This window comes from Lagopus leucura, unplaced genomic scaffold (genome assembly GCF_019238085.1).
Source record: "Lagopus leucura isolate 7727_CA_CO unplaced genomic scaffold, USGS_WTPT01 200-0_obj-0_obj, whole genome shotgun sequence".
Classification (NCBI taxonomy): domain Eukaryota; kingdom Metazoa; phylum Chordata; class Aves; order Galliformes; family Phasianidae; genus Lagopus; species Lagopus leucura.
In genome coordinates this window covers 31,310-56,665 of record NW_024962741.1, presented here as the reverse complement: position 1 = coordinate 56,665, position 25,356 = coordinate 31,310, and the positions used below count along the sequence as shown (strand labels likewise).

The window sequence follows — 25,356 nt, the reverse complement described above, 5'->3', positions numbered from 1 at the left end:
GCTGCACCAACTCCTGTCCCCTGCGGGCTCTCAATAAGCAAGAGGCTCAGCTTTAAAACTTTATTCTTTATTATTATTATTATTATTATTTCTTGACATTTCAAAAAACTAGATCTCCATTTAATTCTTATTTTAGCCAAAAATATTTTGAACTAGCTCTGTAACGCCAACAGGAAAAAAAAAATACCAATCCACCAACAAAAAGAAGTAAAACACAACAGGGTGCGATCAGAGTCTCTCTGGTGGGACAGGATTCAGCTGAAAATTCAACAGCAGCTGAGAAAAGGGAAGAGAAAATAAATATCCCCACCTCAGAGAGCTCTTAAGCTGCGAGGGGAAACGAAGCTGCTTCCCACCGCTGCGGCGCTGCGCTCTGAGCGGCCTCAGAGGTGGAAGCTGCCCGAGTTTTTGCACCCTCCCCGGCCTACGTGGCCCTAAATAAAGTGCCAGGCCCACAAGAAATGGTTGGCGAGGGAACGACGGGGCGGAGGGAGAGCTGGAGACCCCCAGAGAGGGGAAGAGGAGCAAAAAGGGGAAGGTGGGCAAAGCGGCAGAACAAGGAGGACGTGGAAGGTTTGAGGTCCGGAGGGCGGCTGGGTGGGAGGGGGGCAGAAGGTGGTGCCCCAGAACTGGGAAATAAAAAGAAACGAGGCTCCTTGGTGCGCCTGAGTGAAAAGCTGATGACGGGTGTCAGAATGTACAGAGCCAGCTCCTCAGCTCGAGCTCTGCAACCAAAGAGCAAACAACGCAAAGCTCGACTGCAGGCTTTAAACAGAACAGGGAACGGCACGCTGGAAAGCTGCTGCAGAGGGCTGGGAAAGGCAGAGGGCAGCCCGTAGCACCAAGAGCTGAAGGGAAAACCTCCAGCGAGGAGATTGGATCCCTTTTCCAAACCAAACCAGCCTGGGATCGCGACCCCGGAGAAGAGCTGGGACGAGGACAGAGGCTGGGACGGGAGAGAGGAGGGAAGAGGCCTTGTGAGCAAGCAGGTGCGAGACAACAAGTGCAGCGTCGGGTCCCAAAGCGGGACCCAAAGGATGAGGCGGGAGGGGGAAGGGGAAAAATCAGAAGCTAGAGGGCCATCAGGTGCAGATTTTGATACGAGTGCCCTTAGCCAGGATTCGGAAAAAGGGGAAGATGCGCTCGTGGAAGGAAGCGTTGAAGGTGTGGATGTGGGTCATGCTCTCAGCGTTGTAGAAGCAAAGCTGACCCCGTTCATAGTCCAGGTAGACGCCGAAGCGCCGCGGCCGCTCGCTGGGTGACAAAGCCATCTGCTCCGTGGCCGTCAGCGCTTGGTACTTCTTCCCGTTGGTGCCAACACACCAGATCTCCCTTTTTTGATGAGGCCCCATGGTTTTTTCTTTACGTCGAGCTGTCTCGCGTGCAGCCCCCACCGCCCAACCTTTCCTGCCCCCGACTTCTACCTCCCAGTAGTGGCGGCCTGTGGTGAAACCCTGGGATCCCAGGACGCAGTAATCAGAGTCGAAGCGTTTGGGGTTGTCGGGGAGCTCCTGGCGCCGCTCTGCCAGCTTCACGCTGCGGCGGTCCAGGGAGAGGCTGAGGCGAGGGTGAGCAGTGTCAGGGTCCAGCGTGATGTCGGCTGCAAGGAAGGCAGAGTGGGGTTGGGTTGGGGGTCACCCGGCACTGTTTTTCCCCCCTTGTATCCCAGCCCTAAATCCTCATCTGGGCTCATATCTGCGCCGTGCTGAGCTTGAGGCGCCCATCCCTCGTTTACAGTGAATCCAGATCCCAGTTCTATGCAGCAGCTACAATAAAGGAAAACCCAGGACAAGGCAAAAGGGAAAAAGCACGGGGAGAACAGAGGGATGCTGCTTTTCCTAAAGGACCGTAGGGCTGCACAGCTTGGAAGCACAGAGCTGGAAGGGGAACCCCGACAGAGCTGGAAGGGAAATCCCATCCCAAGTGAAAGGATCCAAGGAGGAACCCCATCCCAAGTAGGTGGATCTGTGGAAGGAAGAGGACTTTCTCACCCTGGGGGACTTTGCTGAAGGCTTTCTCCATCTTTCTCATCACCACGTCCTGCAGGAAATAGTTGCGGTATTTCTTCCCCACATCCACCAGCACCATCTCGGGCTCCTGGAATTTGATGTTCTCGCATCTTTTTTTTTTTGGAGGGGAGAAGGAAAGCAGAGAATTTCAGCAGCAGAAAGGAAGAGAGGAGGCCCTGCATGCAACCTATATGTGCTCTGGAAAAACCAGAGCAGGGCACGGATCGGCCAAACTGGTTGCACTGGTGCAGCCAGCCTCCCCCACCCAGCAGACAGAGCCACGTGCATCCATCGTGGCTGAGAACTCCCAGTGTGGCTGAGAACTCCCAGCACTGCCAAGATGTGGAGAATCCTTTCTCCAGACCGAGGAGTTTTGCTATGGCATGAGCTCTGCATGGGCACAGCCACGCTTCCTAAAATCAGGGCCAAGATCTCCTCCCCATCCTTCTCCTCTCCCAGACGGCCCCAGTTTTTCTCCAGATCCCATTTACACCCCATCAGGCAGAAGTTTCCAATCACCCAATAGTTAGGACACAGCTTTCCCCAGCATTACCAGGCCCCAACTGTGCTGGTCACACAGGATTTAAAACAAAAAGCTCAAATGCTTTTTTTGACATTAAAATAAAAAGTTATTTACACTGAAAAGATGCAAACAAAGTCACTGACCTGATAAAAGTGCCTTTGATGTCCTGTGGGAAGGAGGCAGCAAGGTGGGAAAGAGAAGGAAAGGATTAGGGAGGACTGATGCCAATCCCACCGTTGCTCCCAATAAATCCTCTTAGACACAACTCAGCACTGAGCCAGGATGATTCCCTTCCCCACAGGGAACAAAGCACTAAAGGCACAGCCCACACACTGCTGGAGGCTTTCCTCACTAAAGCAGGCCCTAAATCTCTCTCATCCCCTCCTCTTGCCATCTTCCCTCAAAAACCACCACAAGGAGGGGTGGGGAAACACCCAGCCCACCAACTAAAGGCGCTCTCTGTGACACAAGCTCTCTGGAGCATTATTCCCATCATCGTGCTATCGCCTTGCCATAAAGACAAGGAAAGGGATGGAAGAAGACCTTGAGCAGCTGCAGCCCATCCTGTTTGCTCTTATCTTCTGCCTCTGCGATAAGGCGGCTGAGGGCTGCACTCTGCTCCTCCAGCTGACTGATGTTGCTGCTCTGCCGGGCCAGCAAGCTCTCATAGCGCTCCTCCAGCTGGTGCAGCAGCAGCACGTGCTCCCCGATGAGGAACTGGTGGAGCAGCTCGAAATCGGACTCGAATTCTTTGATTTCCAACTTCATCTTTTCCTGCAGAGGGAGGAAAAAGCATTCTGGGAATGGCTGCAAGAGGGGGGCGCTGAGAAATCAGCTCCTCTGTGGGGTGCTGTGCTTCCCTCAGTTTCATCACGCACCACAAGGTGCATCTCCCCAATGCACCACGGCCAGAACCGAGCAAAGTCTGCATGGGTTTAGAAATGTAAAGCGTCCTCAACTCAGACGAGGGATACCGGCTCCCAAACCACCAATTCCCACCCAACACAGAGGCACACAGCTCTCTCGTTAAGCTCTAATTCAACTGGGAAACCGTTTCCAAGCCCTCGCAGCCCAGTAATTGCAGGAAAGGGAATACGAAGCCTCTGAGAGCTCAGAGCAGCAGCAAAGCTTCTCTCTCTGCTCAGCCACCAAGACACACTCCCAGCAGTGGTGATGGCTGGAACTTTGTGGATCTCTGCGGTCTTTTCCAACCCTGATGACTCTTCTGTACAATTCTACAAAGCACAGAAACCTTCAGCTCTTACCCTCAGCTCTGTGATCTTCTCCTGCTCATTCGACTTCTGCTTCAACACCGCATCCAGCTTCTTCTTCAGTGGCTCCAAGTGGCTCTGGAGTTTGTACTGAGGGAAGGAAACACAACAACAAACCCTGTCAGAGGAGGGGCAATCTCCTCTGTCCTCATTTTGTCCCTAATTTGGTGGCAGAGCTGAAAACGGAACCTCAGAGCCAACTTTCACACCACTTCCCTTCTGCTTTCTCTGAGGAACTGTGCTGGGAAGGTGCTTTTTTGTCAGAAAATGGGTACTCAGACCCTTCCACCTCCTCACAGCAATGTACGGTTTCCCAACCTCCCACGATTCCAACCCAACCAGCCCAGCAAGACGCACCTAGCTCAACCCCAACCTCACTTTCCCTTTAAGCCTCCGCTCTCCCACCACAACCCATCCCCCAAATCCCTCCTCCTTCACTGTAATCCTCCCGCAAGCAATCCTCCCCCAAACCCCATCTTATCCCCCCTGTGACCCTTCCCCAAACCCCACCTTATAATCCTGCACCACCTCCTCCAGGGGCACAACGCTGTGATGCTTGTGACTCCGCGACTCCCTGCACACCACGCAGATCGCTTGCTCATCCACCTCACAGAACAGCTTCAGGGGTTCCTGGTGCTTCTCGCACAGATTCGGACACCCCCGACCTCCCGTTGCCACCAGGATCCCCGGATTCCCCCCAGGACCCCCTGAGGCTGAGGGGCCGGCGGGCGGCGCGAGGCGCTGCGGGTGAGGGTGGAGCTGCCGGATGATCTGCACCATGTTGGCCAACTGAAGGTTGGGTCTGAAATTCCTCTGGAAAAAGGTTTTGCGGCACTGGGGGCAGGTGAAGGTCTGCAGGCGGCGAGGGCGGGCAGGCAGGACGGGGGGCGGAGGGCTCTGAGCTTCGTCCTCCTCCTCCTCCTCTTCCTCCACATCCTCCTCCATCACATCCTCATCGTAATCATCGTCCCCAAAGTAGAGCTCTCCCTGCACCCCTCCGTCCCACAGCTCCTCCTCCACGGGGTCTGAGGATCACAGAATCATCAAGGTTGGAAAAGACCTCGGGAATCATCGAGTCCAACCCCCACCATCCCCACCAGGCCTCTTGTAGCAAGAAGGGACCCAGATCTGGGAACAGGACTGAGGGGAGGCCTCACCAGCACCAGCACAGAGGGACAATCACCTCCCGCTCCCAACAGCTGCTCTATTTCTGACAGAAGCCAGGATGCCATGGGCCTCCTTGGCCTCTTGCAGGCTCACATCCAGCCCCGAATCCATTTCCCTCACACAGCTCTCAGCCACTCTGCCCCAGGTACAGCTGCATGGGGTTGCTGTGACCTCAGTCAGATCCTGCTGAACTCCACTCCACTGCCCTCAGCCCATTGAGCCCAGTCCAGACCCCTCTTTCGGGCCCCCCCCACCTTCAGGCAGATCAACGCATCCCCCCAGCTTGGCATCATCTGCAAACTGACAGAGGGTGCCCCCCATTCCCTCCCCCATCCATAAAGACACCCAACAGGGCAGGCCCAAACCGACCCCCAATACCTTCCCACAGCTCTCCATCCTCCTCCTCCTCGCTCCACATGTCGTCCTCCTCCTCCTCCCCGCCTCCATCCTCCTCCTCCTCCTCCTGCTCCACGTCCAGCTCTTCCTCCCCCAGCTCGTCTTCCTCCTCCTCCTCCAGTTCTTCCTCCTCCTCCTCCTCCAGCGCCGCGGCCCCGCTGCTCTCCTCCAGCTCGGCCTCTCCTCCTCCTCCCCACAGCTGCGCGATGCAAACCCGGCAGAAGTTGTGCCCGCAGCCGATCGACACCGGCTCCACGAAGTAGTCCAGGCAGATGGCGCAGATCGCCTCCTCCTGCAGCGTCTCCACCGGGTTCAGCCGCCCCGACGACGCCCCGTCGTCGCCCACCGCCTCCATGGGGAGGCCCCGAGGCCCTCTTCCTCCTGCCCCGAAGCCTTTCTCCTGCCCCACAGCGAAGCGCTGGGGCCCGCCTCGAGGCCCCGCACCCCCCGCAGGCTCCGCTCCTTCCTCGGGCCTCGCCGCTCCCCTCGCCGCTCCCCCCGGGGGCCGCTCTACCTCCCTCCCTCCCACCGCCGCCGTCGTTCCTCTATGGTACGAACTCCGCCAACCAACGGCAGCACTTCCGCTTTCCGTCCCCTTTGCCGCAAGCCACGCCCCGTTTCCAGTACCACCGGACCGGAACTTCCGTCCTATTTAATGCAAGTCACGCCCCCTCCGCGCAGCACTTGACCGGAAGCGGCCCTCCTGTCGCTAGGCAACGGGGTGGGCGCTCTAGGGGGCGTGACTTCCGACTGCTCCGTCTCCGGGTAGCTCAGTCGGTAGCGCGCGCGGCTCTCAGTCGTATGACCACGGTTCAAGTCCCACTTCGGGAGCATCAATTTTACATTTTCCCTTTATTTTGTCATCCGCCGCGCTCTGTCCTCACCGGAACCGGCGCGGGATCGGTCCGGAGCGACCGCATCTGCGAATCCCGCACCGGAGCCCGGAATCGTTACTTCATGTCTCCATGGGGATAGGCGACTGTCAGCGTGTTTCTGTAGTGTAGTGGTTATCACGTTCGCCTCACACGCGAAAGGTCCCCGGTTCGAAACCGGGCAGAAACACGGCTTTGACTTTTACGCTTTACTCCTCCTTTTTTTTCCTTTTTAATTTTCCCACTTTTAAACGCCGTTTTGCCCATTTTTTCCTGTTTTTCCCCTCTTTTCCCGCTCCCTGCAGCACTGCCGGACAGTTCCCCGCTGTTCCCATAGGGATGCATTCTTTTTCCTAATGCAGGTCTTCCTCGTGGGTTCGCAATTTCCTAGAGCCCGTAATTAGCAGGATAATTAGGAATATAATTAAGCAGAACAATTAGTACTTCTCTCTGTAATCACTATGAAGTAATGCCCATGAAGTACAACTGGCAGCAGCCCGGCTAGCTCAGTCGGTAGAGCATGAGACTCTTAATCTCAGGGTCGTGGGTTCGAGCCCCACGTTGGGCGCTTGAATTTTTGCTCAAATTCCCTGATTCCAAACCCACGTAATTTCGTTTAGTTAAGCAGAGTCGCATCCAACGCAGCAGCGTGCAGTGCACGTTGTATCTCAGTACATTTCTACGTTTCAGCGTATTTCTGTTTTTATTCCAATGTTCGTCTATATTCCATCCCAACAAGGAGACTTCGATGAGTTTTCTTTTGAAGTTCCTTACAATAATTGCATAGGGGGGAGAAATTCCCTTCCCCGCCCTCTTTGCTGCTTGAGTAGAGGATAAAATCTGAGTTTTACTCCGAGTTTTCCCCAGATCCGCCCAGTTTGGCAGTCTTATGCTGGGCATCCACAAGCTGCTCCCGGTCCTACCAGCATCCCCTTACGGGCTGAGATCTCCCAGCCCCACTTGGCTCAGGCTCAGCCTTCGGGGCCGGATTTCCCCTATCAGCGAGGAGATAAGGAGGAGGAAAGGCCTTTTATTCCCTCTGCGGATCGGAACCCAGCAGGAAGCCCATGGCCACGCAGAGCCCCTTGGACAGCCTGCAGAGCGAAGCCTCCTGCTCCATCTGCTTGGGTTACTTCCAGGATCCCGTCTCCATCCCCTGCGGCCACAATTTCTGCCGGGTTTGCATCTCCCGCTGCTGGGAAGGGCTGGAGGGTAATTTCCCCTGTCCACAATGCAGGAAAACGACGTTGCACAAAAATTTCCGCCCCAGCAGAGAGCTGGCAAATATCGCCGGCATCGCCCGGCAGCTGAGCTTGCATTCCTCGACTTGGTGCAAGCAGCACTGCGAGGCTCTCAAGCTCTTCTGCAAAGAGGACCAAGAGCCCATCTGCGCTCAGTGCGACGCGTCCCAGGCTCACCGCTGCCACACTGTGCTCCCTGCCCACCAGGCGGCCCAGGAGTACAAGGTATGGTCCCCAAAAACCCCGAGCCGCCAGCGCAGCGCATCCCTATGGGCGCCCCCACGCGACCCTTTGCTTGGCGCTGCCCCCCATCCTCCCCCTTTGCAATTCGGGACCGACGCCGTCCGCTCTTTGCAGCCTTCCCAGCCTCTCCTTCCTTTGGTGCTTTGCTCTTTGACCGCAGCCTTGCAAAAAAGCGCTCCACTGAGAGCTCTTAAATACAGATACACACCCCAGAGCTGCTGGTTTGGGGTGTTTTTGAGGGAAATCTCACCGTGTGCTTATCTTGCCCTTCCACGCCTCCTTGCACAGCTGCCAGTGCTGATTTTCTGTTGCTCTTTCGCAGCATTTTTCTCTACATTCTTTACATTTCCCTCCCTTTTGCTCCCCCAATTCTCTCTGCAAAATACTTCCAGCTTGCACAGAGCTCCAGAGCTGCACACAAAGCTTCCCTCTGCCCAGCTCTGCACCTTGCAGAGGATTCCAGGCTTTAGCAAATCCTCTCCCATCCGACAGAGTGGGAAAACAGGTTCTCCTCCTGTCTTCTTTTGGCACAGGAAGAAATCCAGGCTCGCCTCCAGGCTTCAAAGGAGGAGAGGGAAAAATACCTGGAAAGCAGAAAGACTGGTGGAAGGACGGGCTTGTATTTGGTGGGTGCAGCAGGGGAGGTTTCTGCCTTCCCCTCCTCCCTGCCCTGTTTGTGTTGATGTATTTTTGGGGGCACTTATGCATTTTTGGCATCGCAGCCGGGCTGGGAACGTGCCAAGCCTGTGTTTATCAGCCGGGGTCACACAGCATCCCCTGCGTTAAGGAGATAACGCTGCAGATCCTCCCAAACTCTGCAAATATCCCCCTTACAGGACTCAGCTCCCACCCCCTCCTTTGGTTTTGCTTTTGGGATAAACTTTCCCGCTGCTCCCCGAATCCCCAGCGAGACGATCTTTGGCTTTTTGGTGTTCAGTTCCCATTGGCACTGGTTGTAAATTCCCATTGGATTTGGTTGGGCATCCCCCAGGACACGGCGTCCTGAGGCCCCAGGGGGATCCTCCTGCCCCCATTCCGTCCCATTGGCTTTCTTTCTCATCCCACCAGGAGAAAACCAAGAAGGAAGGGAAGAGGGTAGTGTGTGAATTCGAGCAGTTGCAGCGATTTCTGAAGGAGAAGGAGCGTTTCCTGCTGGTCCAGCTGGCAGACCTGGACAGAGCCATCGCCAAAGTGCAGGAGGACGCGGTGACCAAGGTGTTGGAGGAGATGTCCCACCTCGACACCCTGATCTGGGAGATGGAGGGCAAATTCCAGCAGCCCGACAGCAAATTCCTGCTGGTGAGAACCCAAAGTGATGGGGGGAAATGGGGGGACGGTGCAAACCCTGAGAGCCCAAACTCAGCCCCGTGGCAGCTCCCCGTGTTGCTGCTGGGGGGATCACGCTGTGGGCAGGGTGGTCTTTGCTGTGCGTTGCAGTGTGAAGGAGGAGCCCTTGGTGCTCCTCCTCTGATCCATCTCTCCTCTCTCCTCCCACCTTTAGGACATCAGGAGGCTCCTGAATAGGTAATGTGGCTCCTTCCCATTTTCACCCCGATTTTTGGATGGCGCCGGGGGGAGGACTTTGAGGCAGGGGAGAAAGGGATTTTGTCCCCAGGCAAACATCCTCATCCCATGGCTTCTCCTATGGGGAATAAAACGAACAACCGGCCAACAAACGCAACGTTCCCCTCATCCCCATCCTTCCCCTCATTGCAGCTGTGAGGTGATGAAGTTCAGCCCCCCGGCAGAGATTTCCCCCACTCTGGAAAGAAGATTGGAGGACTTTCTTCACAAGAACGTCCTGGTGAAATGCACGCTGAGGAAGTGCCAAGGTACCCAGTTGGGTTGGGGTCTCCTCCAGGTTTAGGAAGATCACGGGGGTCTTGCAATAAACCCGGAGCTTTTGCATTGCGAAGCCCCCAGACCCCCATGGTTTCCCTTCCCCATCTCCCAGCCCCTTTTCCTGAAGCATAAACCTGATGTTGTGCTTTTATTTTCCTCTTCAGACAGCCTGATGTTTCAACTGCAGGAGCCAGGTACGTCAGCAGTGGTGGCTATGGGGTGGGAGGGCGGTTTTCCTGGCGTGTGGATGGGAAAAAAGCAAGGCAATCCCAGATGGAAGGGAGGGAATGGGGTCAGGGTCCTCATGCTGGTGGTCCTGCAGAGCCAAAAAACAGATTCAAGGCAAAACCAAAGAGTGTTTGTGCTTCCCCTTCCCCTCCGTGAATGCGAGCTGTCCCTTCCCCACATCTTTGCCCTTCCCTCCTTATGCTGCCCTAAAATTTGTCCTCTCCTCATTCTCCTGCCTCTCTTCTCTCCCCACATGTCTCTACTGGGGGACACTGAGGTTGGTAGCAGCCCCACACACCCCATAGAATCACAAATGTTGGAGAAGACCCTCAAAGGCCACCCAACCCAACCACCAACCCACGTCCAAAAGTGCACGGAGAAAAGGGTGGAAGGAAGAGGAACCTCAGCAGCTCTCCCCAAGCCTAAATCCTATCTCCATTCCCCCTCTTGTCCCACAGCCAACATCACCATGGACCCCACCACCACTCACCCCAACCTCCACCTCTCCGAGGACCGAAAACAAGCCCGGGGTCAACTGATGCCACAGGAGCTCCCCGAGAACCCCGAGAGGTTCAGCTTCGAGCCCTGCGTGTTGGGCTGCCAGGGCTTCACCTCGGGGAGGCACTTCTGGGAGGTGGAGGTGGGACAGGGGGGGGTTTGGGCCCTTGGGGTGGCCCGAGCTTCCATGAAGAGGAAGGGACCCATGAGCTTCAGCCCCAAAGAAGGGGTCTGGGCGCTGGAGGCCTATCACTCCCTCACGTCCCCCCGTGCCAACCTACGTCTGAATGCACTGCCCAGAAGGATTCGGGTCTCCTTGGACTACGAAGGGGGTCGGGTGGCGTTTTTCAGCTCGGATGACGACACTCCCATCTTGGTGTACACCAGGGCTTCGTTCAACGGGGAGAAGGTCCTCCCTTGGTTCAAGATAGGGATGGGGGCTCGCCTGCAAGAAATCACCCAAAATTCCCCTTCGGAGGAGCAGCCCACGAGCGGGCAGCTGATGTCCCATCTGGACTGGGTCGGGTTCAGGTCTCCACTAAAGATCTGTTCTTGAGATGCCCGTTAGTGAAAGGGACGTCGGGTGGGATGCGTGCTGTGCTCGCTTGGAGCATCCTGCCAAGGGGACCGGCTGCTCCACGCCATGTCTGTCCCCATGGGGAGCCCTGGGTTGGTCTGCAGAAACCACCAGAGAGCATCGAAGAGCTGGGAGGAAATGCATACATCTGTCTGTTCTCTATCTGACATCCATGGCGGGGCAGATCCGGGGTGTTCTGCAAAGGGATGCGGCCTTTCGCTGCAAATAGCAATGCCTGGTGTGGGGAGCTGGTCTCTGCCTACGTTCCTGATATTAATCTTAATTAAAAGTCTGTTCTGCGCACTCCTTTCTGCCTCACTACGGGTGCACGGCTCTGGGTTGGCTTTGGGTGCGTGGCTCCGGGTCAGCGTCGGGCCAGCAAAGTGAAGGGGAGCTGCTCAGGGTGAGGACTCACCTGCCCGGATTCCCTCAAAAACCCTGCTTTCTTCTGAGAAAGCACAAAAGAGGAAGAGGCAGCACCGAAACGAACACAGGTTGGTGATTGTAGAACCAAAAAAGAGGAACAAAAAGAGAGTGGGAGGGAGCGGGCGACGTCAGGGCTCAGAATAGCAGATGCGATATGAGTGTGCATCCCACGACGCAGCCCAGCCTCAGCATCCCCAAAGGTCAAACCTACAGCTGGTATTTCAGTACGGCTCTTTGCTGCGTTGGTATTTTTCCTCAGTGCCGTGCATTGCTGCCAAATGCTCCCACCAGGGTCAATTCTCCTCCATAAATCTGCAACGCAGATGTTTCTCCAGCCCGGCTGGTTTTCCAGGCTCTGCAATCAAGTGCTTTTCAGGACACGACGAAACCCATTTGCCCCATCTAAGATGGGAGCCTTGCTTTGGGATGAAAGGCTCTGTGCCCCAGGGGTTGCAGTTGCAGGGAGTTTGCTTCTGCTCCCTCAGCTCCCACAAGTGCCATCCCAATGGGAAGGGTTTGCTGGAAGTGGGTTTCGCCCCTGCAAACCTGCCCGAGTGAATGGCAGTCGTCTCCTTCAGTTGGGTCTCAGTGGTTGCCATGCAAAAATTAAATATATACGTAACGCATGGATTTATTCTGTTTCTGTACTTAGCCGTGGGGCTCAGCACAAGGGCAGCGGGGTGGAAATGGCTGGAAATGTTTCCTCGAGAGCTCAGAGCCAGGAGTGTGGGCGCTCTGAGTCGGTGTTGGGCTGCGAGAGAAGAGGCTGAGCCCCACAGATCGACCCTTGTGCTCCTCCTCATCCCCACAAGGATCTGCCTGCGCGTTTCCTCCCCTATTTCCTTATGGTTTCCCCACGTAACCCCACTCCCGACGGCTTTATCCTAAAAGGAAGCTGACAGAACTGCAAGGCGACGTCGCTCAGCATCTCCCCAGGACAAGAAACTGGGAAAGAGACAGAGGAGAAACCCAGAGCTCCCAGCCCAGGGTGCCACCAGGAGCAGACCTGCGGGCTCAACCCATCCATCCCGCAGCTCTACCCCGGAATGGGAAGGAACAGGAAGGGAAAACCCCAAACCCCATCAAAGGGCTGAAAACAACAGGTTCTGTAGGTTCACCAGGGAAGAAATCCAGAGGGATGTTAGGCTCCCCAAAGGAGGAGAGAGAAGGGCTGTGAGGAAGAAGAGCGCCCTGGAGTGCCCAAACCTGGAGGATCTGGTAGGTGTCAGCGCTGTGTCGTCCATAGCCTCATTTCTCCCCATCCTTTTTGCCTCCTGTGCCTTTAGGACCCTCGGATTTCTGCCCCGAATTCATGCCCATCTGTTTATGACTTTTTGAGTTTCGTTTCTTCCCCTCCCCTGCCCCCCAAATTCAACACAATTCAGTAAGGGTTCCAGCTCACCACTGAGCTCCTCCGGTGGGTGATGCCCACCCATGAGCCCCCCATGCTATTTCCAGCCCCACTGCTCTTTATGTTCCACTGCTTGCATCAGAAGGAAAGCTGGGCCCCAGCAGGGAGCGCTCAGCAGGAAAACATGGAGCTCTTCTTGCTCTGGGCAGCTGGAAGACCTGAAAAATGAGATCGAGAAGAGGCAGAAAAACACCGCCAAGCTCTCGGAGGAGATTTCCCAGCAGGAAACGAAACCACAGGGAGAGAAGAGTCAGCATTCGGTGAGCGAATTCCTCCAGGGAAGCTCTTTTCGAGGGGAAAAATCCTTCAGGGATGTCCTCCCCACCCCGGGCTGGTGGCTCCGTCAGGTGTTTTCCTCCTATTTTACACTGTTCCATCAGCCCGAAGCCCCCACTGCAATGAGGAGATGGGGGGTCTGCAGCCTCCTCTTCCTCCCACCGTTTTCTCCTTGCCTCCCATTATTTTTCGTGCAGAAGATCCTCATGGGGGTCAGTTTTAAAAGGGGAAAAACCACGGCTGGGTTGGGAGATGGGGTGGATCTGCAGGATCCATTGCGGCGCATGGGTGCTCCTGACTGTTCACCTTCCTCACGGAGGAAGAGCAGAGAGACCCATCTCTGCTCAAACAGTTATTTTATGACTTAAGGACAAAATGGGGCACAGCTTGGAAGACCCCAGAGGTCCATCCTGACTCAAAAGCTCCATTTTCCACACTTTAAAGGCAAAACGTGTCGTGCGCTGACCTGAGTTCCCTCTCCCCTTCCTCTCTTCTGTCCCCAGGATGTGAAAAGCCCCACCACCAGGTACGTGGCCCCGTTGAAAAGCTGCTCTGTGAGCTTTGCATCGAGCGGTGGTGACCATAGGGAAGGAAGCTCATCAGCGAACGCTCCTCTGCTCCAGGGGAACTGTGAGATCTGGGGGGTATTTGGGGTATTTTGGCCTCTGCGTGCTGCTTCCTGCTTTTACCTCCTTGGTGATTCCAGGGATGTAATGATCAGAGGGGCCTCAATCTCAAAACTGAGCCTCCACGCGGCAAAGGCTCGTTTTAATTCCCTGCAGTATCTCCAAGCTTTTCTCTCGCCCGTTCCACCCAAGCAGGTCTCCAAGAAACAGTAATTAATGAGGTCGTTATTTCACGAAGAAAAGCTCAGCCTTTGCCCTGGCGAGGTTTGGGTTGCCAAGGAGGGAAGCATCTCCATTCCCTGGTCCTTCATGACATCAGATTTCCTGCATGGCCCTCTGTGATGGAACCACCCTGAATAAATGCACCGATTTTCCATGTATTATTTCCATTTCCCACCTTCCCCCAGGTGCGGAAAGGTGACCTTCCAGCTGCCAGCGGGGCCAGAAGAGAGGCTGAGCCATTTCTCATGGAGGAACGGAGCTCTGAAGGAACACCTCAAGAAGCTTCAAGGTACTCAGCAAGGTTTCAGGTGGGAAACGGGGATATTTTGGTGAAAACCAGCTCGTTTTGGACACAGCAGAGCAATGCAGAGAGATGGAGGAGCAGCAGGTTACCCCCAGTCGGGACAAATGAGTGGTTGAGCCCCGGAGGACTCAATGCCTCGTTTGCCACTCTCTTAATTACACGTTTTGCTGTGATTCTTAGAAGTGCTCACGGGTGAAGCTCTCTGGCTTTGCTCCCCTCCAGCTTTGCCTTTCCTAAAAGTGCTTTTTTGCCCAGCATGGGAACCCAAAGCCGCGTTACCTGTTGGATGGAGACGCGCCTGGACCCACGGGCTGAACCCAAACGGGCAGAAATGGAGGCTGAGGGAGGAACGCACAAAATCAGGGCAACCAAACGAGTTTTCCTCACCCTGCAGGCCGAGCCTGGCTGCAATTTGGGATGATGGCCCCAGGGCAGATCCCTCGCCTTGATGATTTCCCATCAGCAAATGGGGCGGGCGGGTTGACCTCAGTCATTATCCCTGCCTTCAGATTTCAGCTCTTTTTTTTGGGGGGGGGGGGTTGGCTGAACAGGTCTGGGTTGGCCTAGGAGATAAAGCACTGCAGGCTGTGCTGGGTAATATCCCACAGATCCCTTTCCTTCCATTGTTTCTCCCCCCACCGTTTCTTTTGGAGATGGAAGTCTGCAGAAACACCTTTCATTTCTGGTCATTTTGGGGGCTCAAAACACTCTTTTATTGTCATATGGCACGTGGGAGGGGTCTCCACCTTTCGTCTTTTTACTTCTTTCTTTGGGGTTTTTTACCCTCCTGATGCCAACCCACGGCCCCACAGAACGGTTGAGGCTGGGAGGGACGGTCCCGTCCTACAACCCTCCTCCAGTGGGGCCAGCTGGAGCACATGCAACCCATTTAGTGCCAGCCCTGTCCAAAGATCCAAACCTTGCTTTAGATCCAAACCTCTCCCCATCCTCGTGGCTTCAGCACGGAGGCCCCCCAAACCTCCCCCTCCTCTTACACCCCACAGCCAGCATCACCCTGGACCCCGACACCGCTCACCCTGACCTCGTCCTCTCCGAAGACAGAAAGAGTGTGAAACGTGGGGCAGGACAGCAGGACCTCCCCGATAACCCCGAAAGATTCGCCTACTGGCCCTTTGTTTTGGGCCACCAAAGCTTCTCCTCCGGCCGTCACTGCTGGGAGGTGGAAGTGGGGGACGAAGGGGACTGGGCCATCGGCGTGGCTCGAGAATCCATCCCACGAAAAGGTCAACTGAGCCTCTGTCCCAAAGGGGGGATTTGGGGGGTGGAGAAATGGGGGGGACAGATCCGGGCTCTCACCACCCACAAGGTGACCCTGTTAGCACTGCGCTGGGTGCCCAGGAGGGTCAGCATCCACTTGGATTACGCCGGAGGGACGGTGGCGTTTTTTGACGCCGACGAAGGGGGGCTCATCTTTGTTTTTTCCCATGCGTCTTTCGCTGGGGAGGGGGTCCGTCCGTGGCTGTGGGTGGTGGGGGTCAGGTCCCAGCTCAGGCTGTGCCCCTGAGACACGGACGAGGGTCACCCCACATCCTACAGCCTCAGGGGACGGCCCCCTCCCTGCCCATCCCATGGGGAGAAGATGAGATGAGGAGCTGGGTTTTTGTGCATCCTTCATCCCTATGAACCCACCGCCGTGGCATCGCACCAGTATGACACTGACTGACTTGATATCACCAAGAAGTGCTGAGCAAGAGAAAATTGGGGCAACAGAAGGGAAAAAGTGCTGCGCTGGGTGATTAGAATGTAGGAAAGAGTGGTCAGAAGGGAAAATCCCACCCAGCAGAGCGGCAGGAAGGCGGATTTCCCCAGGGTTTGCCTGATCAGGTACTGCTGTCCCCGACCTGAGATGGTCAGCTTCAAATCAAGTGGTCCACCTTCCTGAAGATTTGGTATTTGAAGCCTCAGAGTGTACAATGACTCTTAATAAAGTGCTTGATTTTCCCCTGTGTGTCTCTCTGCCAATAAACAGCAGAATACAGTAGACAGCTTTCAGGGATGACCCACTTGAATGGATCTTTCTGGGTTCCAACATGGCCTATGTTGTGCAGGCACCAGGAATGGGATTTACTCATCCCAAACCTTTGGGATTTGGGCCAACAAACCCTTCAGATTTATTTCCCACATCCTCAGGGTCGTTCTGAACATCTGGTGGATCAGAAAGGTTAAAGATTTCTGTCTCTCCCCATCTGGTTGCACCTCTATGCGTAAGAGAACCCGTTGGTCTCCCCTTAATCCCCATGAACCATCCAGGAGCAGTGAATAAACAGGCATGGAAGAACTTTATGACATACAAACCTTTTTATTTCATCTAAAACCGTAAGATTGGAGAATCCGAGTGATGCAAGATGGGGTAAAAGGGTTTCTGTTTGCTAACAAAACCCCAAAACTGGCACTGGTAATTCTGAACCCTGACCTGAAGGTGCTTAAGCTTTTGGGGTGGCTGGAAATGGGAAGAGAAGGCAGAAAATCCAACGAGGAATTCAATAGGAGCCCCCCAAAGCGCTGGGATAGGGATGTTGGGGTCGTAATGTTGGTGTTTTGGGTATGGGGGAGCTTCAGGGACACAGTGTGATCTGAGAGCCCTCGCCCCACACCAGGAACCAGGGCTGGATGCTCTCCCCTTTGAATGAGGCCGATGGGAAAATGAAGATCAGAGCCCTCTTATCAGCATCAAAAAATGCCACCTGGCCCCTCTCGTAGTCCAGGGTGACCCGAACTCTTTTGGGAACCTGGATTTGGGGCAACGTCATGCGCTCAAAGGAGGACAGAGCCCAAAACTGTCCCTCACAGAAACCCATAGACCAGAGCTCAACCTCAGGGCTCGCACCGCTCTCTTCCCTCCTCTTTAGGGACTCTTTGGCCACACCAACAGCCCAGGAGCCTTCGGGTGCCACTTCCACCTCCCAGCAGCATCTCCCCGACGTGATGCCCTCACGGCCCAGCACGAAGGGATCGGTCCCAAATTCCTCCTTGGCTGCATCCCGTTGGGCATCTTCCCACCTCACGCTGCTCCCATCCGCCGACACGGAGAGCTGGGGGTGAGCTGTGGATGGATCCAGGGTCACACTCACTGCCAAAGGAAACCAGAGCGTGTCCCATGACCTCAGGGTTGCTGGGATGAGCAGGGAGATCCGCTGGAGTTCACCCCATCCCTTGGGAAGCTCTGCTCTCTTTAGGATGCTCTTCCTTCCTTGGGACCCTCTTTGGGACCCTCTTTGGGACCCTCTTTGGGCAAAGGCTTCCCTGACTCCTTGAGATGTTTTCCCCCTCTTTTCTATTGCTCTGTTCAGACAGAAGTATCTTCCCCAGACCTTCCCCCAGAACACAGCCCATCCCATGCTGCTCTCATCCTTCCTTTGGGTCCTCTCAATCCCTCCTGCTCCAGAAGATGGACTTACTCTTTTCAGGCAGCTCAAACATCAGGATTTCTACAAGAAAGGGGAGAAGAAAAGAAATGTCTGATTTAACATCATAATCTCAGTGTTTTTTGCCCAGAATCTCTTATTTTGCCCAGAAATTCTTTTCTCTTCAAGAAGTCCATTATGGTTCTGATTCCAACAAGCACAACTGATGCTCCCCACTCCAGCCTATGCTCAATACCTTTGAAGTTCTTCAGAATCTCCTCTAATGCATTATTTTTCTCCCTGAAGTGACTGAGTTTCCTTTCCAGGTCTGGAAGAAGCAACACGGGCTGCTGGAAGTTCTCCTTTCCCAACCTGGAGGAAGAGGAAAGAAGGAGGCTGCCAGCCTGGAGCCATTCCCACTTCATGGCATCTCTCCCTCCCCTCCATCCCATTTGCTTCCATTGAACGAGATGGGCTCAGGAAGCTCCCTTCATACCTGCTCAGGGTGCTCCTGATGTCCTGGAAAGGAGAAAAGGGGAAAAGAAACTCAGTGAACAGATTTTGGCAGTGAAATCCCCACTGAAAACCCAACAGCTTTCTGTCGGCCATCACCCACAGCCATAAAACACCGTGATGCCAACCGTGGCATTCTCCACCTCCTCACCTGCAGAAACTGGCTTGCTGGCTGCTGGCACTTCTCCTCCGTCTCCTGGATGATGGCATCCAGCTGGGAGATCTCCTTTGTCAGGATGGTGACGTTCTCTTCCTGCGTTTTCTCCACGTCCCTCTCCGTGTTTTCCAGCTGGGCCAGCAGGTGACGTTCCTGCTCCTCCAGGAAGAGCCGCAGCCCTTCAAATACACCCAAAACCTTCTGCTGTTCGGTGCTGGTTTTCTCCTGCAAGGACAAGGGGTCATGGGAGGAGCCAGCAAGTCCTGCACCCCCAGGAAGAGGCAGCACCCGATTATCCCAGTGTATTCCACAGCAGGGATGTCCCGATGGATTGCAATGCACCCCCGAGCCAACGGTGCTTCATTGCTGTGGGATTTTGCTTTGCATCCCCCCGTTGAGTCTCTCCCCAATGAAGTTTTGCTTTGCATCCCCCAGCTGCGTCCCTTCCCAGTCAGGTTTTGCTTTCCATCCCTTGACCCTAAAGCCCTACCCCTAAAGCCAAAGGAACCCACCCAGACCCCCGTCCTGCTCATAACAGTTAAACAGACGCTCACCAAATACTCCCAATTTCTCCTCATCTCAGCCTCTCGGAACCCCAGGAGTTTGTCTCTGCCTTCCTTCAGCGCTTGCAGACGGGATTGGATTTGTTCCTGGGGGAAGAAAATGCAATTCCAGGAGCTGGGATATCGCAGAGCGCCCAAAACGCATTTATTTGGGAGGGGGTCTGCGTGGTGGTCAGCACCAGGGCTTCCCCTTCAGCCTCTTGGTCCAGGAGCTCAGGACAAGGGAATGGTTTAAACGGTGATCAATGCCACAAAGCCTTTGGATCTGACTCATTGAAAGCACCCTTATTATTGCTGTGTCTTTTACCTTTAGCCATCAGGAATGCACGGATGAGCCAGATCGAGTTCTGCAATGGGGAGGAGGGGCTGAAGCCCTCGGCCCTTTGGCTTGCAGAAACCTTCAGGTCAGGACCCAGCGTGGGAAGTGAAGCAGCAGAAGCATCATAGTGAAACAGCCTGCTTTGCTTCGGGGGTTCTGAGCACCCAGAGAAGGGGGACGGCGCTTCTGCCCCCCATTTACAGCCCTGGGTGTGGAGTGGGACGCACTGCAGCCCCATAGCGAAGTGCCACGGAGGGAGCATCGCGGTGAGATGGGAAAAAACGCCATCAAAAAATAATACCCCAGCCAACAAATGAAGCCTTTACCTTGTATTCCTGGACAGCATCCTGCACAGGAAGCATCACATGAGCCCGGTGCAGCCGCGACTCGCGGCAGATGAGGCAGATGAAAGCTTCATCGTCTTTGCAATAAATGCTCAGAGGTTCCCGGTGCTTTTTGCATCCTTCCTGCCCCGCAGCGTCCCTGTGAGCTGCCTGCAGGCTCAGCCTCCTGGCGATCTCCAGCATCCTCGCCAGCTCCCTGTTGGGACATAAAATCCTCTCCTCCGCCGTCTCCTTGCATTGCGGGCAGCAGAAATCCCCCGTGCACCATTCCCAGCACCGAGCGATGCAGTCCCTGCAGAAATTGTGGCCGCAGTGGATGGAGACGGGATCTCGGAAATATTCCAGGCAAATGGGGCAGGAGGCTTCGCTGGGGAGGTGGGACGTGGGGTTGGGTGCAGCCATGGGGCCCCGCGGAGCACTGAGAGTTTCATTTTCTTTGTGGAAGGCGTTTCCCTTCCCACCGCCCCCCCCTCCCCCGAGGGTTTGGGGTGGGCAGAGCCAGGGCTGAGCTCGGGGTGGGGGAGAGGTGGCGATGGCTCGATGGCTGCATCCCATAGAAGTGTGCCCTAAACACGGGTTAGTAGGGGGGGAAGAACGGGGGGTGAGAACAAAAGGGATTTGGGGAGGGGGCTTGGGGTAAGGGTCCAGGATGCGTATTGCATCCCCCATAGAGGTCTCTGCGCCCTACAGATCAGCACCAAAACACCTGGTCCCTATGGCACGGCAGGGGGGGGAAGAAAGGGGACAGAACCCACAGCACGGATGGGAGCAAAGGGGATTTGAGGAGGGGTCTGAGCTGGGATGGGGGACAACTGCCGACGGTCCGAGCCTCGCTGGTTGCATCCCCTATAAAGAGGCACTCGTGCCCTGAGCATCGCAGCTCTGGTACCCAAAACATCCACGCCTTGAAGCAATTAAGCAGAAACCCATTTAAAAAATCCGCCTTAATTAGTCACGTTCTTGCTCTTCTTGCAGGAAGGGGTTGAGCAAACGCCTCTGCCCCACAGCAGAGCCTCCTGCCCCCCCCCGAGCCCACGCTTTGTCACTGCACCATCGGGTGCTGCTCGCTGTGAGCTCGGGGCTCGTTTGCAGGAGGATGCCAATTGTTTTTAATGGTGCCCCACCTCCGTTTACAGCAATATAGGAATAATAATAATAATAATAATAATAATAATAATAATAATAATAATAAAGCACCAAAATTTCTGAACTGGGCTCACTCAAAGCCAGCTTAAGCTTTAAGTTTTAGGGCTGATGTTACAAGAAATGGTTCCCTTCTCTGTGGCTTCTTACCGTTTCACATCGGTTGGATGTGGCGATGGATGCTTCGCCCACTCCTCAGTCTCTCCCTTTGGGAAGGTATTCCCTCAACCACATTTTCTCTCCATCACATTTTCCTGCAGGCATATATGGGCTGCATATATGGGCAAATAAATGGGCTCAGGCAGCCCCCAGAAACCCCAGTTTCCTCCACACTGCTCCAAATCTCCACCGAATTCCCCCCAAATGCCCCTAGGAGGGCAGTGGGATCGGGAAGCCAGGCCACGGGGTGGGATCAGAAAAGCCATGGCCACGCACGGATGCCCCTCCAAGAGGCCCCAAACCTTTCAGCACTGGACAAAAAGAGATTCCCATGGCCACGGGGCGGGTGTGGGGTGCAGGTGGGAGCATTGAGGCCCTTTGGGGCAAAGCAAAGCAAAGCAAAGCAAAGCAAAGCAAAGCAAAGCAGTGTCGTTGGGTTTGGAGGACATCAACGTCCCACTGGTTTCGTTCTGAGTGTCCTGCACCCAAAAGCTGCGAGCTGCTGAGGGTCGCCACGCACGGATAACAGCAGATGTGTTGCTTAGGGGTGCTCTCAGGAGATGCTTTGTCCCCCTGCAAGCATGCACCGCTTGCTTTGCATGCAGGATGCAACCTTTGCACGCGCTGCAGGGCGGTGGGCTGTGGGATGGAGCAAATTGAGGGGTTCTCATTCAGTGGGGTGAGGAATTACGCTCCAGGACAGCTTGTGGTATTTTTAAAACCATTTTCAGTATTTCTGAAGCCACATTTTGGGGGAGAAACGGTGGGTTTTGGGGCTGGGCGCAGAGGGGGGCTTTGCAGAGTGAGCAGAGCAAAAGCTTTTGGCAACAGGATGCGATTAAAGATAAGCTGTAATTGGCTGCTGCTGCTGGGCTCAGCGCTGAGCCGTGAAAAACAAAATCAGAAAGCTGATTAAAAGCAGAATTGAAAGTAGAGCTGCGGGGTGAGCGCAGAAACAGGAGCAACGAATGGAAAAGAAGTGAGGAAACAAGGGGAGGTTTTGGTGCTGAGAGCGGGGGGGCTGGTCAAGCTGCATTGCTAATTAATTAGTGCTATAAAGGTGCCTTTATTAACGAGCAGTGCAGGCAGATTGCCGGGGGCTGAGCCCCATAGGGAAGAGTGGGGTTGGGGTCATCCATCCGTTTCCCCTGGTGTTTGATTTAGGGGGTGCCCTGCAGAGGTCTGCAGCTCTTAACGAGGCAGGAAGTAATTAAGGCGGTTTTATTTTCACTGCTCCCTTTCACCTTCTCCTCAGCACCTGCAGGAAGGGCAACGGACCGAGCAGAAAACGAAAGCTGCTCTGTCATTTATCGCTGTCACCACTATGGATGAAGATAACCCAGCTGAGAGCTTCCAGGACGAGGCTTCCTGCTCCCTCTGCTTGGGCTTCTTCCAAGATCCCGTCTCCATCCACTGCGGGCACAACTTCTGCAGGGCCTGCATCACACGCTGCTGGGAGGAAGAGGAGCAAACCTTCCCCTGCCCTCGCTGCAAGGCGACGGCCACGCAGCCAAACCTGCGGCCCAACCGCGAGCTGGCCAAGATCATCGAGATTGCCAAAAGGCTGAGCCTGAGGGCCCCCGGCGCTGGGGAGAGGCTCTGCGAGAGGCACCGCGAGGTCCTGAAGCTGTTCTGCGAGGAGGACCAGGCTCCCATCTGCCTGGTGTGCAGGGAGTCCCAGGCGCACCGCCTGCACGCCGCTGTCCCCATCGAGGAGGCGGTGGAGGAGCAGAAGGTACGGAGGGTCATGGAGGGGCCTTGGGGGGCTGCTTTGCTTGGAGAGCTTTGGCTTTCCAACTTCTTTCCACGTGTTTTGGTTGCAGGATGGCCAGTCTTCCCTTTGTTGGCTCTCTGTTCTCTTCCAATGTTGGTCATCCCAACGCTGCCCCCATCGAAGAGATGGTGGAGGGCACCAAGGAGGAGGAGGAGGAGGGTGAAGGATGGCTCTGATGTGTGGCATTCCCCACTGTATTTGAGTTTCCATCCTCCTTCAATGTGTTTTGTGGGCTGGAGGATGGCCATTCTCCACTTCAGGGCTCTCCATTTTCTTCCATCGTTGTTCATCCCGATGTTCTTCAAGGTCTCATTCCCAGACCGTTGTAGAGATCCTGAAAATCATCCCAGGATTGAAACGCTGGATTGAAACGCACTGGAAAAATGTTTTTTTCTCCATCCAGGAGAAAATCCAGGCTCACGTGCAGATCCTGAAGGAAAAGAAGGAGAAACTGCAGGGGCTGAAAGAGGCTGAGGAAGGGAAAAGCCTGGAATTCCTCGTAAGTGCAGCCTTCCCTTCCCTTCAGTCATCCCTTCATCTCACACCCTGCTGGCCAAAGGTCTGCAGCATTTTGGGTACAAAGATCACAGCCCTGGGAAATGCCCGGGCTAGAAATAGCAAAAAGAAAGAGCGTTACTCATTGCTCTGCAATGGAATTTATGGCTGCTCTGCACACAAAGCCATCCCGATGAATCAGCTCCGCCGCAGCGCTTCTACACCCCTGCACTGCATTTCCCTGCAGGAGAAGGTCCAGCAGGAGAGGCAGAAGGTGGCGTTGGACGTCAAGGAGCTGCAGCGGTTCGTGGAGCAACAGGAGCGTCTCCTGTTGGGGCGGCTGGAAAAGCTGGACCAGGAAATCGTGAGGAGGAAAGAGGAGAACCTGGCCAAGATCCTGGAGGAGATCTCCTCCATCAGTGAGCAGATCCGCGAGCTGGAGGAGAAATGCCAGCAGCCACCGTGTGAATTCCTACAGGTTCCCATCACCGTTAGCTTCGAAACGCTTTTAATTCAAGCACAGTTGATTCACATCCCTGTTTTAGATGGGCACGGGGTTCGTCCATCCAACCGTGCCTCTGCATCCAACAAAATGGCATGCCTAAAGATTGCATCCCTTCACACACAGCGTGGTCATCCAAACCTCTGAGCTTTCCTGTAGGGAATCCTGGTTTGGAACACAGAACATGCCGTGTGGGTGTAGGTGTGGGGCTTGGGGTCATGGTTTGGTGGCAGTGGGGGTGACGGGTTGGGGTTGGAGTCCTTGGATGGCCTCGAAGCCTTCCCCATCCTCAGGGATTCTGTGAGTGGGGTGGGTTGACCTGATGACCTCGGTGGTCTTTTCCCAACCTTAACGACTCTGTGATTGGCACTAATTACACATACAGAAGGAGAAGGGTCGTGAAAGTGGGTCATGATGTTGGGTTGACGTCGCTCTCGCCCTGATGCTCTTCTCCCTTCTTCCCCTTACAGGACAGCAGGAACATCTTGAGCAGGTTTGTGGTTCCTTCCGTGCGTCTCTATGAGTGTAATTTGTTCCTATGGCTGTGATGCTCAGCAGTGAAATCCCACTCCCATATTACCCCCTTTTCAGACCTACAGGATAAAAGCTCCAAAAGGTGCCCTGGGCCATACAAAATCACAACCCTACTCAAACATCTAATGAAATTAACCCGATAATTAAGCACCCAGGAGTGCATCCAGCCAGAAAGGGAAATGGATTGGAATCTGCACCCCCATAGCAGACCCTGATGTGAATGGTGGTGGGTGAAGGAGGTGGGTTATTGGAAAAACCCAAACCGGCGAGGAAAATAGGAAATGTTGTGCATTCCTTCCAGGCTGGAGAATGAGAAATCCCAGAAGGTGACAGAGATACTGCCTGCAGCAGGAGGGAACCCAACCAGCCCTGCTCAGAAAAACACCTCCCTCAAGGAGACATTGATGCAGTTTCGAGGTAGGGGGGAGAAACAAATGGAATATTTGGTCAGCTGGGTTTTCAAGCATGTTTTCATGGGTGGTACGAACTCCATTGAGATCCTCTTTGGCGTTGGAAAAAATTGGGTTAATTCTACATGTCTGTAGGCAACAAAATGGATCAAAGGATCAAAAAATAAAGGATCTTAAGGAATAGTGGGGGATGGAATGCAGATCAGACGTTCCCCAGAGGTCCCTTCCGACCTCGTGGTGACTACAAAACTCCTCTTCCTCAAGCCTTGTAGGAATGAAACCATTCCTGCATCACTCCAGTACCCTGAATTAGGAGCTGGAATGTCCTGGGGTGGGGAGAATGGGGAAATGATGGCTCTGAGGTGAAGGGAAAGCAGGGAAATTGCAGCCTTAAGCAATCTGGGATCAAGCCGTGCTTCCAACTCTCATCTCTCCCGCCCTCAGAAAGTCTGACGTTGGATCCCGACACGGCGCATCCCCGGCTGCTCCTGTCCGAAGACCAGAAATGCGTGCGATGGGAAGAAGCCCGGCACCCCACCCCTGACAACCCCAAACGCTTTGATTCGTCCCGCTGCGTCCTGGGCTGCCGAGGCTTCAACGCCGGGCGGCACTACTGGGAGGTGGAGGTGGGAGATGGGGAGGCGTGGGCCGTCGGAGTGGCCAAGGAGTCGGTGGGGAGGAAGGGGAGGATCAGCGTCAAACCCGAGGCGGGGATCTGGGCGGTGGGGCAATGCGGGGCGCAGTACCAGGCTCTCACGTCGCCCGCCAGCCCCATCGCGCTGCTCTCTGCCCCCAGGGTGATTGGGATTTATCTGGATTACGAGGCCGGGCGAGTGGCGTTTTTCGACGCCAACAACGAGGTGCCCATTTTTGCCTACCCTCCCACTTCTTTTGGAGGGGAGAGGCTCCTTCCATTGCTCTGCCTGGGGAGGGGCTGCCGCTTCAC

The 25,356-nt window shown here is 55.0% G+C and overlaps 4 protein-coding genes and 2 non-coding genes across 9 annotated transcripts; 5 read left to right on the top strand and 1 right to left on the bottom strand.

Annotated features, from left to right (window-relative positions):
• Window positions 1-51: 51 nt before the first annotated feature.
• On the bottom strand, window positions 52-19,795 carry LOC122190769. The gene is made up of 16 exons (XM_042890866.1): window positions 19,376-19,795; window positions 18,722-18,817; window positions 18,162-18,392; window positions 17,994-18,016; window positions 17,754-17,869; window positions 17,552-17,581; window positions 16,717-17,223; window positions 15,169-15,305; window positions 6,056-6,188; window positions 5,349-6,014; window positions 4,314-4,828; window positions 3,798-3,893; window positions 3,076-3,306; window positions 2,676-2,698; window positions 1,992-2,119; window positions 52-1,600 (listed from the first exon to the last, which is right to left on the bottom strand). The coding sequence occupies exons 1-16, from the start codon at window positions 19,793-19,795 to the stop codon at window positions 1,083-1,085; spliced, it is 3,870 nt and encodes a 1,289-aa protein (XP_042746800.1). The 3' UTR covers window positions 52-1,082.
• TRNAV-CAC lies at window positions 6,356-6,428 on the top strand. The gene has a single exon. It is a non-coding gene; the product is annotated as a tRNA-Val (tRNA).
• TRNAK-CUU lies at window positions 6,734-6,806 on the top strand. The gene has a single exon. It is a non-coding gene; the product is annotated as a tRNA-Lys (tRNA).
• Window positions 7,128-11,170, top strand: LOC122190772 (E3 ubiquitin-protein ligase TRIM39-like). 2 transcript variants are annotated; one of them, XM_042890868.1, is made up of 7 exons: window positions 7,128-7,704; window positions 8,256-8,348; window positions 8,791-9,021; window positions 9,224-9,246; window positions 9,439-9,554; window positions 9,729-9,758; window positions 10,251-11,170. In XM_042890868.1, exons 1-7 carry the CDS (start codon window positions 7,306-7,308, stop codon window positions 10,844-10,846), a joined length of 1,488 nt encoding a protein of 495 aa, XP_042746802.1. In that variant the 5' UTR covers window positions 7,128-7,305; the 3' UTR covers window positions 10,847-11,170. The 2 variants fall into 2 exon arrangements, with proteins under 2 accessions (XP_042746802.1, XP_042746804.1); XM_042890870.1 differs by lacking the exons at window positions 7,128-7,704; window positions 8,256-8,348 and adding an exon at window positions 8,385-8,677.
• On the top strand, window positions 12,458-16,094 carry LOC122190774 (butyrophilin subfamily 1 member A1-like). Of its 3 annotated transcripts, XM_042890872.1 has the most exons (4): window positions 12,458-12,964; window positions 13,484-13,506; window positions 14,014-14,117; window positions 15,137-16,094. In XM_042890872.1, the coding sequence occupies exons 1-4, from the start codon at window positions 12,728-12,730 to the stop codon at window positions 15,655-15,657; spliced, it is 885 nt and encodes a 294-aa protein (XP_042746806.1). In that variant the 5' UTR covers window positions 12,458-12,727; the 3' UTR covers window positions 15,658-16,094. The 3 variants fall into 3 exon arrangements, with proteins under 3 accessions (XP_042746806.1, XP_042746807.1, XP_042746808.1); XM_042890873.1 differs by having other exon boundaries at window positions 12,889-12,964; window positions 13,484-14,117; window positions 14,388-16,094; XM_042890874.1 differs by lacking the exon at window positions 12,458-12,964 and having other exon boundaries at window positions 13,014-14,117; window positions 14,388-16,094.
• A 1,818-nt stretch (window positions 19,796-21,613) lies between the features above and the next one.
• On the top strand, window positions 21,614-25,289 carry LOC122190770 (E3 ubiquitin-protein ligase TRIM39-like). The gene is given in 8 exon segments (XM_042890867.1): window positions 21,614-21,674; window positions 21,951-22,430; window positions 22,873-22,968; window positions 23,212-23,442; window positions 23,937-23,959; window positions 24,302-24,417; window positions 24,855-24,955; window positions 24,957-25,289. Coding segments are annotated over 7 exon segments (1,233 nt in total). The 5' UTR covers window positions 21,614-21,674; window positions 21,951-22,019; the 3' UTR covers window positions 25,212-25,289.
• The last annotated feature ends 67 nt before the right edge of the window (window positions 25,290-25,356 follow it).

Coding starts and splice junctions, on each gene's coding strand:
- LOC122190772 (XM_042890868.1), top strand. CDS start 7,306: ATGGCCACGCAGAGCCCCTTGGACAGCCTGCAGAGCGAAGCCTCCTGC. Junction 7,705..8,255: donor AGGCGGCCCAGGAGTACAAG/GTATGGTCCCCA, acceptor CTTTTGGCACAG/GAAGAAATCCAGGCTCGCCT. Junction 8,349..8,790: donor GAAGGACGGGCTTGTATTTG/GTGGGTGCAGCA, acceptor TCATCCCACCAG/GAGAAAACCAAGAAGGAAGG.
- LOC122190774 (XM_042890872.1), top strand. CDS start 12,728: ATGAGCCCCCCATGCTATTTCCAGCCCCACTGCTCTTTATGTTCCACT. Junction 12,965..13,483: donor GAGAGAAGAGTCAGCATTCG/GTGAGCGAATTC, acceptor TTCTGTCCCCAG/GATGTGAAAAGCCCCACCAC. Junction 13,507..14,013: donor GTGAAAAGCCCCACCACCAG/GTACGTGGCCCC, acceptor ACCTTCCCCCAG/GTGCGGAAAGGTGACCTTCC.
- LOC122190769 (XM_042890866.1), bottom strand. CDS start 19,795: ATGGCTGCACCCAACCCCACGTCCCACCTCCCCAGCGAAGCCTCCTGC. Junction 18,017..18,161: donor CAGCAAGCCAGTTTCTGCAG/GTGAGGAGGTGG, acceptor TCTCCTTTCCAG/GACATCAGGAGCACCCTGAG. Junction 17,870..17,993: donor ATCAGGAGCACCCTGAGCAG/GTATGAAGGGAG, acceptor CTCTTCCTCCAG/GTTGGGAAAGGAGAACTTCC.